The sequence below is a fragment of the Falco punctatus genome (genome assembly GCF_963210335.1).
Source record: "Falco punctatus genome assembly, chromosome: 2".
NCBI classification, from domain to species: domain Eukaryota; kingdom Metazoa; phylum Chordata; class Aves; order Falconiformes; family Falconidae; genus Falco; species Falco punctatus.
The window spans coordinates 23,147,394-23,165,483 of NC_137581.1; the positions used below are offsets into that span (position 1 = coordinate 23,147,394).

General features: G+C 49.7%; 1 protein-coding gene across 1 annotated transcript in view; it reads left to right on the forward strand.

The window, feature by feature from the left end:
- Positions 1-649: 649 nt before the first annotated feature.
- PDX1 (pancreatic and duodenal homeobox 1) overlaps positions 650-18,090 on the forward strand; it is a 31,289-nt gene continuing 13,848 nt past the window's right edge. The window contains exon 1 of the mRNA XM_080376467.1: positions 650-17,230. Within this exon, the coding sequence (XP_080232593.1) occupies positions 16,834-17,230 (397 nt within the window). The 5' untranslated portion in view covers positions 650-16,833. The remainder of the gene's footprint in view (positions 17,231-18,090) is intronic.

An 18,090-nucleotide genomic window follows, 5' to 3' on the forward strand; every position in this document is an offset into this window, starting at 1 on the left:
GAGACCCGCTGCTCTATACCCCTGGCAAAGACTCTGGAGAAACAGGTGCGTAAAACACCGCCATCAGTCATTCAGTGTGCCTGTGTGGACAGGTGATGACAACGGAGTTGCAGTAACGAGGGCCACCGAGGTCACACTCCCTTCTTGCCACATTTACTGAAGATGAGAGGCCAAGAGGACCTGTGCAGGCAGCTGATGAGGGGTGCTAGCTCAGCAGCTCCCTCCTGCTCTGAACATCTGACTGAAAGCCCTCAACATACCCAACACTATCCTGAGCTCTAACCCGCTTTTTTGATGGCCAGTGAAGGTTTTCCTACTCCAACTGACCTGGGCATGTAGCTCATCTCCTGAAGAAGAAAACTTGAGCAATGGCCCACTCAAGGTGTCTGTCAGGAAGGAAAGCTCATTCCCACTTGTTCCCGGCTTGTGGTTTGACACTCATCTGCAAGCAAGGACATGGGAGTTTGCTCCCTTTCCAGTTGACCTGCAGACCAAGTGTCCAATGTCCTTGGTAAGTGCTGCAGCCAGCCTCCCCTCTTCAGAGACTATTCCACTTCAAACACAGCGATGGTAACTGTGCTGACAGATCCCTGCTGTTCCTTTGCGGCATGGCCCAAGCAACCTACCAAGTAGGTAGGCCCAACCTACTCCATAGGTGTGAGCAGCTGCCTGTGCTGCTGAGCTCACAAGACTCCCTGCCATTTCTGGACAGACCCAAGCCACTCACTAAGAACCATCCCTGAGTATCTCCCTCTCTCCATTGACTCTATAGTAAGTTTAGGTACTTGGAGTGACTCTTCTGGGGCCAGAGCGTCTTCCTCTGAAGTGTTTCTGAAGAAATGAAAGGCCTGCAGTGACCTACATCCACTGAAAAGTTTCTTCTCTTGCACTGTCATAGCACAGATCAGAATCTTGCCCATTGGAGATGCCAAGATTCACATGATCTGAGAAGCTACAGAGTCCCAACACTTTCTCTGATTAGTTTAAACTCAAACATCTAGAGGTTTTCACCTAGATTTTACTATCTCTTTTGCTGTTTCAAAGCTTCACTCCATGACATTTCCAAGGAACAAGGAACATCCACATCCTCAGAGCTGTAGGTGTTGCCTTTTGGGTGAAAATGTAATGATATTTTTAGGAGGAAACATTTTCAAAGTGATAGGAGGACAGAAGCAATGCAACATACACAGCCCGGCATGCTTTGGCAAAGACAGAGAGGGAAGATAACTTGTCAGTGTCACCCACTGCCTTGCAAACCCATCACTGTCAAAAGACAGGAGCTAGCGGCATGGCTAGTCCTGCCTAAAGTGGAAAGAAAGAGAATGTGTTTTTAATAGACCTGACGTGTCAGTAGCAACAGTTAAAAGGAAAAAATGAAGTATGCGTGTCCTTCTGTCTTAAAATAGTATCTGCAGGTATCTGCAGGTTGTAGTGCTAGAGAGCAGAAGGTTACAGAAGATGCCATTTTGTCATGACTAGAGAAAGAATTCTTCTGACATCTAAATTTTCAGCTTGGTTTTCTCCTCCCTCTGAAGTTTCAAAAAAAAATTACTGCTATGCACTAATATATGTCACTGATATGGTTGTTCAGAATGGTGCCAGTGGGGTCTAAGCACGATGTAAGGCAACTCACAGTACTCAAAGATAGGGTTGATTACTGTGACCAGCTCACAAAGGCTTGCACAAAATGCTCTGGAAAAATTTTTTTCAATTGAAAATGGGATTCTGGTTACACCTTTTTTTTTTGAGAATGTGCTTGCATTTCTATTTCAGGGAAAGCGGTTCCTCTTCTAGTAGACATTTTCAGGTTTTGCTGTTGAGAATCCTGAGCCAAATGCTTCTGGATTGAAAATCTGAGAGCTTGAGGGTTACTTTTTGATGAAAAGAAATAAACATTTTTTAAAGAATAACCACCTTCAAATATTGTGTTCAGAGCTACTGTCTGATCTGATCATCTCACCAGGCTGTTATGAGGTAAAAATCCCAATCTCTAGTTTGTATATGAAGTTTGTGGGATTTGCAAAAGTGTATCATTTAGCAAATAACAGCACCTGGAAAGATTCTTGCACTTGAAATGAGGTGATCTAGGATTTTAGTGTTATTGGAGATGTTTCCATTGTAACAAGTTGTGTATTTTTACATGTTGAAATGGCTCTCCTCAAATGTCTTTAACTGAAAATCACTGACAGTACATCATTTACCTGTCTGTCAGCATCTGACAGTAAAAACATTGCTAATAAGCCAACAAGCATTTTTATACTTCACTGCTCTTTCAGTTAATAATAAGCCAGTCTGGATCACAATTGTGCAGAGGCCTTGAGGCTCCAAACCCCTAAACTGAAATGGCTGTCACAGAGTTTGCAAGACTGACAGATGAGAGTGAAAGGGATAAGGGAGCACAGAGAAATAATAAGGTAATATTTGTTTTCTGCTTGGAATATTTTTAATTGTCGTCGACCTATTTTCAAGAAGCTGTCCCAATTCACGTCTAGTCCAGGTCTATCCCCTTCCCCCCCTTCCCATCTCATGTGACCTAACCATAAACCTGAGTTTCTGTACATGGAAAAGAGGTCTTGCCCATATCTGAGAAAGGGTTGGCAAGCGCACTTGTAAGGGCTTTGTATGTGGGAAGACGCTTACATACCCTGCTGCCTGCATGTCTTCCTGGAGGGAAGCTGGATCCTGTACAAGGACATGTACCTGCCTGCACCTCCCAGTGTGGACCAGCCCCAGGCACCTACATGAGGCAATTCTGGTCAGACTGATGGTGGTTGAGACCCACCTCTTCTGCCTCTCAGTGACAGTAAGGCAGACACCTCTGGCTGTGCTAGTTACTCTCAGCTCCCCTCACTGCCAGTGGGAGACACCACCTCCTGGTATGTGTTCGTCTGTCCTGTTTGGAATACTGGCTTCACCAGAAGACAACTGAAACCTAATGGCCCTGTCTACTGTTTATAAAGTGGGTTAGGACGACTAGCTCAGATGGAAAACTGCATACTGGGAACGTTGAGGGGCGTGAGGGCATAGAAACAGTTGCACAAGTAAGGTTGAATATCCCTCCTGTTGGGTGTCCACTACCCAGCAGTGGCCAGAAGATGCCTAGGAAAGAGGAGATGAGCAGAATAGCCACCTAGGGATACCCCAGGACACTTTCCTTGGTGTGGGAGCTTCCTTGGCTGCACTGAAATACTTCTTCACTTGACTGTTTGTCCTGGGGAGACCCGCAGTTAGGTAAGATAAATGCCACGCTGAGTTACTTCTGTTGCTTAAAATGTCTGTGCAGCAGGCAGAGAAGCTGGCTGGGGATCTGGGTCAGAGCCTTCTCAGGCAGCAGGGCTTTGAGTCAGCAGTCCCATCTATCCAGAGGGTTTTAGCTCCAGCCCTGCCCCAGTGGCAGGTGGGTTTTGTGTCCTATAACAGGCTCTGGCTCCACCATTATTTTTTTACCGACAATATCTCCTTTTCCAACCTGTTCTTCAGAGTTAAAAATCTCCAGCCCTTCTTTGATTTTTATCTCCCTACTGTCACTGAATGCTTTACAGACTGTTTTCCTATAGCACCTCCAGGGTGACCTTCCTATCACCTTCAGACAGGTTGCCCCTTAGTCACACCTCCTGTCCCCACCAGTGCCAGATTTGGCTCAGGTGGCTCTAGAGTGCTCATCTTAAAGGCCTTAACCGAGATTTCTGGCCACCAGGCTCATCAACTGCAGCCTTAACCCCCACTGTTTCTAACATTAGCAACTTCTTTAACAAGTGTCATCGAATTCATGCATCCGGGTACAGTCTTGTCTTTTCTGTACTCATTGAACACTCGGCAAGCAAAATATATCTGTAATGATTAATTACAGTTGTACACAACTTTCAAAACTTGGATTTATGTGGGGGGGGAAAAAAAAAGGCTTGATAGCCTGCAAAATTAAATTTGCCAAGCCTTATACCAAGCACCTTTCCTTTGCCCATAAATGCAAGTTTCATCTTGCTGTCCCAGCCACCGAAAGCTCTAGGGCAGCAGAGTGACTTTGAGCATGGAGATATGCAGCCAAGTAGTTCCCAGCATCACTACTGATTCAGGCAACCAGGGGCCACCTTCCTAGTGCTGAGTAACCCTAGCCATACTCAAATCCCTAAGGATATGGCTCTGGTAGTCCCTGTCAAACAAGAACCTACTCACTGGTGATTTTAAAGGTTGCTTTCCTATCTGTGATGATGGAGAGAGTTGCTCACTGTCAGCAGTCTGCTAAAAACCAGCACCTGAGATGGCCACCTATTTACACACGATAGCTGCCCCTCCAAGGGGGCTGCGGTAACGGGTCTTCTTCCCAGCACACCGTGCCAAACCTCCTCTAGGAAAGCAGATGGCAAAGAGAGGAAGCTTTGGCTGACTCCAGGAGCATCTTGGACACACCACTCCCTGCTGGGAGTAGGCTGGAGTTTTCATCCAGCTTTGACATCCCAGGCAGAGGCAGCCCCTGCCCTTGGCAGCACTGGGGCTGAGGGCTGCACGCTGGTACGAGAGGCAGAGCTCGGCTCTGCCAGCATTCCTACCGTGCCCCAGCGAATCAGACGATGTTATATGCATGAGTGAGAGCACGCATGAAAGCCTACTGCTTGCTGCCTACTCCGTGGGTGCAAGGAAATGTCTATAGGTGAGAAGTAAAGGCTCGGACCACTCTTCAGCCCAAGGCCTTGGCTTGACAGCACATCCCAGAGACAACAGGCACAGGATCTGACCTGGCTGATCACAGCAGACTCTTTTTTCTGCTTGGGAAAAATACCCAACCAACAACAACAAAACCTCTCTTCAAGGAAATCCAGGAGCAAAGGCTGGTGCATCAACTTGCTCCAAGGACATCTTTCCACAGCAGAATGGACTTGTGCCTGGTCCTTGTGCAGGTCAGCCAGTGTTTCTCATGTCCATGCAGGGAAGTCTATGGAAGGAGACCCCCCTCTGTGCCTAGTCACACAGGTACTGTGGGTGCCAGGGTTGGGGGAATGGTATTTGGGAGGAGCCCAGGTTCCTTGGTAGCTTAATTGATTTTAGACAACCTGTGAACTTCTGTGTTGTTTCCTGAAGCAATAAACAGCTCTGTCTTCCCCAACTCTGTATATGGAAATGTTCTTTGCCTTCCTTTTTAGCCAAGACACTCCTAAGGCTATGTGTTGCTCACATCCTCCTTCTCCTGCCAGGGCCACATGAGTGAGCCTGTGATTTATGTGCCGTGTCCGGTGGCTGCCTGGCTGTTGCAGGACACAGGCAAGATCTAGGGAGAGGCACGAGACACGTTATCCCTGATTTCTTTCATCCCATAATGCAGCAGCACTCCCAGAGGGGGTTTACTCCTGGCACAGTAGAGACAGCCACTGCACGTGGTAGTTTCTGTACATTGCCCGGCTGTGGACAGATGTTGGGGTGCCAGACAGCTAGTGCAGGCAGGGGACTGCATTATTCAGAAACATCCTGGAGCATGGGAAGAGCTTCCCAGACAACTGGTGACAGAAATCAAAGTAGCTGAAAAGTTGCTATCAGCTGAGAGCTGGCTGTCCCGGGTTGTCTCAGATCAATAGCTACCTGGTGCAATACTAGCTGTGAGCTCTGATGATATGGGATGTTTGCCATGTAACAAATAGAGTGGTTTACTCCAGGGCAGTGACCTAAACGAGGGTCTGAAACAGCAGCTGTTTTTCACAGAACATGCTGCAGGCATCTCCTGTAGCACACAAACACATCTCCTGCAGAGGAGATCCTCCTCCAAGACTCAGTGAGTCATGAAGGGAAGCTTGTGGCAAACTTACATGGGACAGCTACATGTCACAGACAGGGAACTTTTCTGACCTCACCCCAAGCACACAAATGTTCTCTAAGGACAGCTGAGCTCAGCATTACCTTGTGAGAACCCTCTTTGCTTCCATAGGCTCAATGGATGAGACTGACACCCTGACTACCGAGCAGCTGACAAATGGAGATTTCATGGGGGCTGAATATATGCCAGTGGCAAGATGGTAAGACATTTGGCCAGTGGGTGCCAGGAGGATGCTCTTTTCTGATGGCAGAGAGGCTAATGCTCGCTGCTTGGTATGGTGTGCCCTCTGTAAGGAGCAGGCAGGAGTTTTGCTTGGCTCTCCTGACACCACGTCGAGCAGCCAGCCTGACTCAGGCTCCAGGCCCCGTCCTGAGTGCCTGTGGGGTGGAAAGCAGGTGAGTGAGGGATATGAGAGTGGCCTGATACACCTCAATATGTGCCTCACCCCGGCATGCGGAGCAGGGAACGGGAGAATACACACCTTGCACATCAAGGCTTGTGTTTGTACCAGGCTATTGCTGTGACAATGGCAGTATTTAGGAAGGGGTTAAGCACTTTGGGCACAACCTCCCGCCACTTCCTTCCCTCCAAGCGCCAAAGCATGAGTGTGCTACCCATGCCTCTTCATAGCAGATAATACCAAGTTAAAACAACAAGACACATAGGTGGGAATTTGCTCAGATAACTACAGATGTCCAAGCCTGAGTTAGCTGGTCTCTTTGCGACAGGTGAAGATTCATGCACTAAACACATTGCATCCATCTGCCTGGTGCCCATGTCAAGCCAGCAATTAGCAGAGGCCCTTTGCCTTTCCTGAGCATGCCTTGAACGTTGCCTCCAAAGGGCTTGGCTGGCTGCCTCATCTGCCCAAGAAGGAAAAACCTAGTGGAAAAAACTTGTGGCTTTGCCATCTGCAGCTGGCACCCCCCCGGACCCCAGCCCTGCTGCTCCCACCAAGGGGGGGATTAAAACCTTCACAGGTGTGTGCTGGGACCACACACAGACCTAGGCAAAAAAGGAGGCGCTGGCAAGGCAGTGTCATGGAGGCAGAGGGACTTTGTGCCAGGATCTGGTTTGAGAGGGGTGACTGAGGTGGGAAGCAGCACGTGGCGCAGGTGAAAACCACTGGATGGCAAGAGGCAGAACGGGCACTTTTGCTTTGCTGAATACTAATTTGGACCCCTCCTCCCCTTGGACTCACAGAGTGTCTAAGTCTATCTTGATAAAAAAGGGATGAGAATCTTGGGTGAAGCCACAGAAAAGGGCACAGAGGGTGTTTGTTGTGTGGCCTCACCTCTGGAAGAGATTGTTTACTTCAACATCCCTTCCAATACTCCTGCTCAGCTCCCACAAGGGCATCAGAGCCCTGGAGACTGCTGGCCCCACACGTCATGGCTCCAGAGGGGAAGGAAATCCTTGGACCTGTTTCCACATCCACCCACAGATAATACTTTATCTTGGGAAAAGTATTAAATCCATCCAGGCTTTGAAAATACAGTGATATCAAATCTGAATTTAAAACAATTTATGCATTGACCATCATAACATTTTAATGGGGAAAAAATACACAGTTGTTTCAAGCTTGAAGAGTCTAAGTAGTATGGTTTTGTATAAATAGCTGACACGTTATTTGTTTATCAGGCAATCTACTTTTTTATATTGTTTGTCAGGCTATATAATTTTAGGTGAAAGCTTTTTAGCATGCTACACCTGCTAGAAGAACTTCCTTTATGTACAGGTTTCTGCTCCAATGTGCATAGAAAATAGACCAATAATTGCCTTCTTACCCCCTCTTGCACTGTTAACCAAAACGTGGCTACTCCATAAAATTTGACAACCATATTAATGGCGCCGCTGCACAAATGAGTTGAGCACTAAAGTAGCTGATTTCATTTGAGGTTCACAAGAGCGTCATTTAGTTTAAGAGGCCGATTTTGGCAACTGTAGCACTCATTTATTCAATTGGAGGTTTCCTAACCACAATGGGATGAGCAGTGATCTTTTCATAGGACGCCAGCCAAGGGTGGGAGACCTGGAGTCTTTCACTGACATTATTTCCTGGGGCAGGTGCCTTCCTTCCCCTGAGCCTTGATCTGTGCTGGGTCTTTGGATTGGGCATTACTCCAAGAGGAGGCAGTTGAGACCACATAGCCCTGATGGCTGTGGAGCTTCTGAAAGCTTCTTTACTACAGCTTGATATCTCTTTCTTCAGCTGCTATGATGAAATTAGTCTCACCAAGGTTTAATGCCATGTGGATTTTACTGACTCTGAAAAACTGTTGTAGATGCAAGATAGGAGAACAGCCTTAAATCAAAGGATCCAATGGTAATGCCTGGTTGGAAACCCAGTGGCTTGGTGTTGCTCTGTTGAAGCCCACCACATGGCATTTTAAATTTTAAAACCCAGTGGAGCCTCTCACCACTGGCTCAAGTGTTAATCTGTTCCTTGGCAGAGCAGACACCACCTGTGTCAAGAGTCATCGCAGGGCAGCCAAGGGCTTTTATAAATTCAAATGAACTGAGAGTAACCAGACTGGAATTTCTTCTTCTTCCCTCTGTCTTTCCATATTACTCCAGCTTGACCGCCTCTCTAATTCCTTGCTAAGAGTCCAGAGATGCCCTCCCGAGGATCAAATGCCCAATGCATTCCTTACCAGCCAGGAGAGACTCTTCCCATCCAATGCTCCCTCAATGGACAAGACCAATGAGCCTCCTAAATCACACCAAGTATTTTCTGACCACCACTTTTTAAAACCTCCTGTTATTCCTAGGGCTTGGACCAAACACTGAGTTAATGATTACTGGGTGGAGTTTCACTGGTTAGTTTGAGGAAACAGCCTTTTCCAGCCTTCTGGACACCTGAGGCAGGACATTTAATCAATGTCTTTGTCCTTGTCAGCTGATGCATTAAATCAGGTAGTGTTTAGGTACATAAAATCATTCATTTCAAGCTCTGACACTGTGCTTTCCAGTATGCAGGTAAGGAGTGATAAAATCTACATGCATTGTTAAGAGAATGAAAATCTAGTCAAGCTTTCAGTTAAATTTATACCCGTTATGTGTGTACAGTTCATCATCACTCCATAAAGATACTGATTGGTTTTCTGCTCTGCTATGAAATTGTGGGTTTAAACCACAGTTTTTCAAACTTGAAATTTGCAATTTAATTTTTTTTAATTTAATTTGCAAATGTTATACAGCTATAAATATATAAGCACTGACCAGAAATAGTATACAAAGATGAGGAAAAAATATATAAATAAGCGACCAGGAAATACTAGATGGAAAGACAATTAAGAAAGTTATGATGGAGAAAGAGAAAGCGAAAGAAAAAGCAAGTGAAAGAGAAAGTGGGGGAAGGGAAGGCAAAGCAAGGCAAGCGCAAGGCAAGGCAAGGAGCAAGAAAGGCGAGCAGAAGAATGTTGCAGATAAGCGGAAATATTCAAGGCTGCATGGATCCTTAACATAACTAAATTGCACTGCAAGCATTATATTCTAAATAAATAAGCAAACCAATAGATGTTACGCTGCACAATATTAAGATTATTTTATAGACACAGGGAAAACAGTGGTCATTGCATGAGCAAATGAGCAATCCATATTGTTTAATTGGTTCTGCTTAGTTTTGTGTTTGTGAATTATCTGTGAGAAAGTTCTAGTTCGAGAGGTAAAAAGTTTTCAGAGGGCAGATGTCTCTTAGTTTTAAAAATACATTTATTTAAATATTGAGAATTCAATCTGTGTTAATAACTGATTGGACATGTAAGGTGTAGATACATTTCTATTACCTTGTTGGACAAACATAAGAATTTGGCCCATTGCAGTGTATTACACAGGCAAGGAAATACGAGCAAGGAAGTTGACTGCACAGTTTCAGTTGATGCTGGTGTCTGCGTACTCTGTGAGATGGTATTTTCTCTCCTGCCATCCCCCTGTTTCTTCCCAGGACTCTGATTTATAACATGTTATAGAAAGCCCAGTTAAACCAATTCTGCATTTGTTCTACTTTCTCTCCTGGGAATCCTTGAGTCCAAGACTTATTCACTGCTCAGAGGACAGGACGATGGTTTTCCCACAGGCTCCCTCCTAGCGCTTCCCTCTGTGGGCTCTGACAGGTTCACAGCACCTCCAGGGCTGATGTGATACCAGTTTACAGAAAGTTGAATGAAATCTGGTGCCCTGATTTTCAAATGGTTTTCAATAATTGCATAACCATGTAAATACCTTCTGAAATCCACATTAGATCAAGTGGCATTAAGTTAAAAAGTCTCCAGTAATTCTTAGTGTCTAGTTGAAGTGCTCAGAAGTGCTACTGGACCCACCAGCTGAAGAAAAGCCTGTGTGGGCAGCAGTGGAGGGGGTCAAGACACTTCCAGAGTCCAGTTCTGGTGGCATTGGGTGTTCACAACCAGACTCCTCAAAAGCTTCCCCTTCTTCTGGGAGCACCTCAAGCTGCTGCAGACTAGTCACCTGGAAAAGTAAGGCGTTTGCAGCTGGAAACCCTTTCTGGCAAGTTCAACCCAAAAGATTCATCAGGGTTGTGATCTCCCTTTGATGAGACCTTCTGGAGCACCCAGCAGAGCTGCTCAGGTCCTGCTTCCCACCTGGGCAGAGGGCTGGTGAGAGCACACCCTCCTCCTCCTCCTCGGGCTCCTACATCCGTGTTTCTCCCTGTGGGCAGGGACAGGGGAGAGGGAAAAGGTCAGGCTGGTGTATTCCTGGGTCTCACCCAGAGCTGAGCTGACAGCGTGCCCAAATCCAGAAATTCAAACACTTTCCTCTGAAGAGTGAGCATCTTACGTGTCCTCTGCATAAATCACCTTCCTCCTGCATGCTTCCCAGGGCTGGAGGATGGAGCGTTAGGAACATCTGCCAGCTTTTCAACTCCTAGGCTCAATACCACAACTGCAATGCAGTGAGCTCTTGTTTGGTCTTGAGGCCCGGGGCAGTGATCTGCTTGCTGTGGAAAGAAGTTGTAAAGGGGTTTAGCTGCTAAGAGTTAGGATGTATCAGTGGAGCCTGTGTGATGTGCAGCAGTTCAGAGTTTGGCTAAACGTAGGCAGCTCTGCACAGGAGAAATTGGTCTGGAGGGACATTACTGTGGGACAACATCCCAGCAGGACTTCTAACATGCTTAAATCCAGCAAAGAACCACAGCAGCAAAGAAAACAGGGCAGGAAAATTCTGTGTAGGGTTTTTCTCTCCAGATGTCAGCTATTCCTCTCCTCTACTCCAGTTTGGGATCAGCCATATATCCATTGCTCTTGTTTTCAGAGACTTACAGAGGCAGTGACTCCACACCCTCCCCACACAGCCAGTTCCAGTGTGTCACTGTTTCCCAGATTCACTTTCATGCTGGTCCAAACAATTTTAAGGAAAGTTTCCCTACATGTTTGGTGAGAGGCAGAGATACAGAATGGAAAATTTCAGCCCAAATGGCTGAAATCCGACAAAGTGACAAGGGACAAACAAGAGGAGAGGGCTATGGTGAGAACTGCCAGGTGCCACCTGCATGGCCAGGCTCCAGCTGAGCCCAAAACCTGACCTGCCCCGAAGAGCCTGGGATCTACGGGAAACATCAAGCAGCAAGAGATGTGAGGAGGAGTTGTCTCTGGGTCATAGTTCTGCCCTGAATTCCTCTATCTGTAACTATCTGCATATATAGAGAGAGATAGTGATATTTTTTTTTCTACTCTTATCTGGTATAATAAACATGAAGTGAAAAATAGAAAGCTGTGGGAGGCAAAGAAACATGAAAATCCTGTGTTTTCAGTGGAAAGGTTCACAGTATTTTGAAGTAATTCCTCAACTCATCTTAAAAAGCAATGAAATTGTGCTTCCCTGGTACTAGGCAATATTCCTACCAGAAAATGAAATTATGAATCTCAAGGGACATGGGAAGAAAATTAGAAGGTCTAAAAGAGTAAGTGTGAAAAGGCACTATGCACTTAAGATCCTGTCCTACTCTCAGCCTTTTCCAAAGTAACTTTCCTATATGTTTCCTGGACAAGGTCTTATTCAAGATGGCTTATGTAAACATGTCTTTCTGCAGTTCAGGATGTGTCCCACACCTACAGTGTGAAAAGGCTGATGTGTGGTGGGAAGAGCAAACTGAAGTCGCCATGTGTGAATGCAGAATCACTCAGAGACCAAAAAGGCTTCTTGCCAAGAAAAAAAAAAAGCTGATGAACCAGTGTTACTTTAAGGCAGGTGGAATAGTTCGTGCTCTTGTTTTTTATCGTTACTGCTAAGAGGGAAAGACAGCTTTGTTTTCACATGGTTATTGATTATTAACCAGCTTTGTGAAAGGTTACCTTTTTGCTAGATACAGTCATGGGAGGGGGTTAAAAATCAATCCCTGGGAAAGCTCTGTTTCCCAGTCAACTTCTCCTTCTCCTGCTGCTGGCCCTTGCCATGGATACAGTTTCCCTGTGTTGGTTTGAGCACAGCTGGGAGAGGAAAAGAGATTATTTTGAGTATGTTCCACTCACCTTAAATACTTCTTTTCTGTCTAAATGTGGATTGCAGAAAAGCAATTGAGCACTGATAAATCATTAAATGTTATGCAGATACAGAAAATCAAGCCATATCACTACAAGGAAGTGTGATTAATATTCCTCACTATTTTATGCTCTAGTTAGACGGGGAGGTGGGAGGAATGATGAAACTACCATCAGTTATAACGGGAAAGGGAGAAAATTAAGTAGGGGTTCACAAATTATTTGCATTGAAAGGCAAACAAAATGCTACTGCCACCTTTCCTAGGGGGAAAAAAACCTACTGTGTCCAGATGGTTTTACATTTCACTGATCTCAGCAGCCTGCAAAGAAGTCTGTCAGACACTACTGGGGAAGAAGTGGATAAGACTTTCAAAATACAGTGGCTCACATTAAGCTCTTAAATCAGGGGTCCTCAAACTACGGCCCGCGGGCTGGATACGGCCCCCAGGGTCCTCAATCCGGCCCCCGGTATTTACAGAACCCCCTGCCCCCCCCCCCACCCGCCAGGGGTTGAGGGGGGAAACCAAGCAGCCGCAGATGACTGCCTGCCACTGCATCCGCGTATGCCACCCCCCTGGTTAAAAAATTTGAGGACCCCTGTCTTAAATTAACCATTTAAAGGTAAGATAATTGAAAACACCACTGGATTTCAAGATGCGTGTTGCATATGTTGGCATACACTTTAAAGCCACATAAATATGACATTAGGTATGTGGCTTTGCTTTCCAGACCCCTGGGCACTCAGACAGATTCGTATTATATTGTAAAGTTTTAGGCTTCATATAATATGGAATAAGAGTTAACTGTGCAGACAATCTCTTCTCTGTCAGGCATACACCAGGCTAGAGGAATATAGTCAGATATAAACAAATCCTTTAAAACCCACTTGATTCTAATACGATAATTCAAGTATTGCAGTGTGGTTATTGTGTGATCTTACTGCAGGATGGCAGCAGCTGAGTACCTGAAACATTTGTTACTGGTGCTTGAATATCTGAATTCTTGCACTTGTGTTGAGGATAATTACAACCTGCCTGTTCTACTTAACATTGCTACTATCACCATCATACTTCAGTTACTGATACAGACTCATGGATTAGATTTTGTTTAATCTTTTGGAATAACAAATTTGCTATAAGGATTTACCTTCTAAGTAGATCATCACAGCAACTTTAATGCACCTCAAAGGAGTAAAGTGCCATGAGAGGAAACAACCTAGATCCACCGAGGTTGTTCTCAGCATGAACTACAGCTGTGTTAGTGGTTGTGTGACTGTGCTCATGAATCAGATACAGTGCAGAGCTGGAAGTGCGAGCTTTCCAGCTCCATGGATGAAGCTGGGTAATTTAAACATGGCAGCCATAAATATCCCCAAGATCTTTAGAGGCTTCTATGGTCCATAAAAACTTCCTACCATAAGTTAAGTATAGGACCTCCAGCTGAACTGCAGCATACACCCAGCCAGGCTTTAAGGTGAGGGAGAATCTACCCAACCTGCTGTTAATTTGTTCTAGTGTACAAGATGTCCCTTACTTTGCTTTGCTTTGCTTTCAAAGCTTAAAACTCTGTTGTACATTTATCAGTGGAAATAAATGTGTTTGTATCAGCTGTCTTCTCTTTCCATGGTTACCTATAGACTGAGGATGGCCAAGTTTCTTGTTACTCCAAGCCTGCCAAAACCACAGACTTGGAGAGGTGGCACAGGGGAAGTTCTCAGCTGGCAGATGACAATGTGTGTGCAGGATTCCCCGGGCTCACTGTTCAAAGTGTTAGGTGCTTGCTGCTGGCCTGGTAGGATCCACATATGAGCTAAAGAGGCAACATCACACCATTTTATTTCTTACATCGTGCCTACCCATCTCAAGGCTCTTCTAGCTGGAGCATTAGGACTGATGAAACGCAGCCAGGTGCAAGGCCAGCAAAGGGTGGCAGTGCCTCATACAGTGGCAGTTAATCTGAGGAACACTTTGCCACAGGGGGGTGGGTGGCATAAGGTTTACATAAGGTTTTCAGGAGACTTAAAGTGTGGAAGAATCAGCTGAGGACTACAACACCTGCACAGCTCAGGAAATCCCTGGAGCAGAAAATTCTGGGAGTCTGGGAGAAGATCTGTGTGTGGGTTCTCATGTGCACACTCTGCTGCAACTGCCCGAGGCGATTCATGTGGACATAATTTAGGGAGAGGGTAAGGGGTCACTGGACTTGTGCCTTGAGTCAGCACAGCACTGACTGCAGAGCCTGGTTCTGGGGCAAAGGAAGCCATTCCCATCACTCCCACCTGCCTCCTCCACCACCCGCAGCACAGGGAATCCACAGCTGTGGCGGGGCTCTTCAGCCAGACCTCAGTGACTGCATCCCAGGAAGATGAGGCAGGCAGCAGTTATCCCTGGGCTTGGGCTCCAGCTGGGCTCAGGTCCCCAGCCTGTGGCCTCCCAGCTGCCGGTCACTAGCATCCCCGGGGCCCAGCCAGGGTCACCCATGCCAGGATACCCAGTGGGGCCCTTTTCCTGCACTGCAGCTTGCTGCGTTGTTGTTAGCATGGCAAAGCGTCCCTTATCGCTTGCTCACGCAGGCAGAATGGAAGAGAATTAGCTCTAAATTATACGAAATTCATTTGCTTTAGAGGGAGAAGTGTTTGTTCTATTTAGAAATGTTCGTTATAGAAAGAGGACCGCATTAAGACACCAGGTAATGGTCCTCCCTGGAGATGAATCAATTTGCTCTGGGTTTTATGGCCTCGTGTTTGTTTGTCCGTGCCCGTGGAAAACCTGGGGCTGTAAATGCTCTGGGGAGAAGATCTGTGGGGAAGGGGCTGGGGATGCTGGGCTGGGGTCGGTGCAGAAGGAGTCTCCGGATCAAAGGACACCCATGCCTGCAAGGGACCGCAGGGGAGGCACAGCAGCCCCGTGGGTGCTGGGCCGGGGGTGACCACCGCCAAGGGAGCCCGCCTGGCTCAGCGCATCCCCCCCGGCCGCACACCGTCTGGGATCCCCGGGCAGAGTGGTACCCCCCCGGCATGCCAGGGGACAGAGAGGGAGGGCGCTGGGCAGGGGGAGCGCGAGCAGCGGCGATGTCTATCGGTAATTCCTGCTAATAAAATACTTTTTCACTATCCGCACTATAATTGGTTTACAGCCCTTTTTGTTTATTTATCCATAAGAGGTGCTGTTAAATGGCTTGGGAAAGCAATCGCTTAATGGCTCAGTATTGAATCAAAGGCTCAGTGTGCTTTCTGAGGGATGGGGTCCCGCGTGGGTTCAGAGCGGAAACTCATTTAAAATGTCATGATGGGGGTGGGTTTATGATCCCACGGAACGGGCGCGGGAGCCAGGTACCGGGACCCTCCTGCCCCACCAGCTCAGGGGGTGCACCGCCACCGGCCAAGCCGAGCCGAGCCGAGCCGGGCCGGGTCGAGCCGCCCGCACCCGGGCCCGCCGCGCTGCTCCCTGCGGCCGCCCCAGACGGAGCCGCGGGTGTGTGCCCCGACGGCGAGGCCGGAGCCCCGGTGCCGGGGGAAGGGGCGACGGGAGGCAGCGGCCCGCCGGCGGGTAGGGAGCGTGCCTGCCCCCCAGGCGGCCAGAGCGGCGGCCGGGCCGGGCGCAGGGAGGCAGGGAAGTGATCTTTGTCCCTTTCGGTAGCTCTCCGCCTCCTCATAGCCTCGTCACCAAGTCAACCGGCACCAGCTCGGAGCAGATTATCTCCGAGGGTCAACACATTGCAGCCCAAGCCGCGGGGAAGGCTCCCAAATTTACCTCTTGGGCAAACAATCTGCTGCCTATCGCTCGCTCTGGTGATAGCATTGTGGTCCCCACCGGCCGCATCCCCACCCCGGGCAGAGGGGGAGCGGGCAGAAAGCCGACCCTCCTTGCCTGCTCCCAGGGCTCGGGCACACGGGTCCCCCCGAGGGGGCGGCCCCCTGGCGCACCATGTCCGTCTGCGAACACCCGCATCCCTGGCCGAGGTGCCCCCGCAGCCAAAAGTGCCCCGATGTCAAACCCCTCCAGAAGCCGTGTCCCCCTCTCTGCCCGCCCCCCCCCCCCCCCCCCCCCCGGCCCCAAAGGTTTTCCTCTCCGGGCCGTTGCCGAGGCGGGGGGCTGGGGGATGAGCAGCCCGCGGGCAAGCGGGGCGGGAAGCGAAAAAGCGGGTTTAGGGGCCATCCCTCCCGCAGAGCCCGGCACGTCGGGGCAATCCCCCCGCCGCCCTGCCCGGCCCCTCAGCCCCTCTCCTCGGGGCTCCTGGCCCAAAAGCAGGGAGCGGCACCCCTTGGCAGGGTCGGGGGATTCCAGGTCCTGCCCGGCTAAGGCGAACGGGGTCGAGGGGCCGGGGCGCCACCCCGGGTGGCCCCTTACGGGTCGCGCCCCGCCCAGGAAGGCCGAGGGAGGTCTCACGTGGGGGAGCGGCGCCTATGGGGAGGTGGCGGGGCACGGCGGGGCGGCGAGCTGTCAAAGCGGCATCCCGGGCGCCGGGAGCGGGAGCAGCCCTATGTGTCCCTAAGTTGGAAGACCCCACCCCACCCCGGCCCTGCTCGCCATGAACACCGACGAGCAGTATTACGCCTCGGCGCAGCTCTACAAGGAGTCGTGTGCGTTTCAGAGAGCCCAGGCGCAGGATTACAACCCCAGCCCCCCCGCCTGCCTGTACATGGGCAGGCAGCAGCAGGCTCCTTACCCCAGCGCCTTAGGGGCTCTCGAGCAAGGCAGCCCGCCAGACATTTCACCTTACGAGGTGCCCCCCATCACGGAGGATGCCGGGGTCTCCCACCTTCATCACCATCACCACCACCACCCTCATCTTCCTCCTCCCCACCAAGACACGCTGCCTTTCGCAGACGGGGCGGACACGGGGGCGATAGAGGAGCCCCGAGCGCAGGTGCCTTTCGCCTGGATGAAGTCCACCAAATCGCACGCCTGGAAGGGACAGTGGACCGGTAAGCCCCGCCGCCTCCCTCTGCCTCTGCCCCGCCGCTGCTTTCTCCACCGGCGGTCAGGAGCCCTCCCCTGCACCGGTCCTGCTCCCGCCGCTCGGCTGTAGCGTGGAGGGGTCCTGGAGGGTCGCTGCCCCGGGCCGCTCCTTCCCAGCCCCTCAAAGACCCAGTGCTGTGGAGCTGCTACCGTCAGGTTGAACGCTGGGGTGGGAGCCGGCCCACCGGTCCCCGACGGCGGGGTCGCCACTCCCCGCGCTGCCCAAGCCCTGAGCAACAATTAACGAATTAATTTTCACCAATTAACTAATGGTCGCCAAGTCGGGGCGAGGTGCAAACGCCTGCCGGGCGCGGCTGCCTCGCCGAGCAGGGGGTGGCCGCTCCGCCGGCGCGGTGGGCTCCCCGCGGGGGTCCGCGCAGGGCGAGGCGGGGGGCGCGGAGACCCCGGCGAGGTGGAGCGGGGGGAGGCGGCAGGCAGGGCTACAGGGGCAGGGCACGGCACCAGGTACCCGCCGAACAGCACCCGGTACCCCGAGGCAGCCGAACAGCCCCTCTCCGCTGTCTCTCGGCTCTCCCCGGTGCCCGGGGTGCAGAGCCCCTCTCCCCTTCTGGCCCCTCATTCCCACCCCCTCCTGCTTCCCGGTGGGTTTTAGCCGTAAGTGCACCTTCTCGAGTGAAAACCCAGGGCAGGGGAAACAATGCACAAACGAAACAGGGCTGCCAGCGAGGGGAAGAAACTCTATCTGGGCAAAAAGTTCCGCTGCCCAACAATATTTCTGTCTCTGCCTGCACAATGTTATCGTGTCCTGCGCCTTTGTCACGCCTATACGGCAAATATTATACGAATGGCTTTGTTCAAATAGACA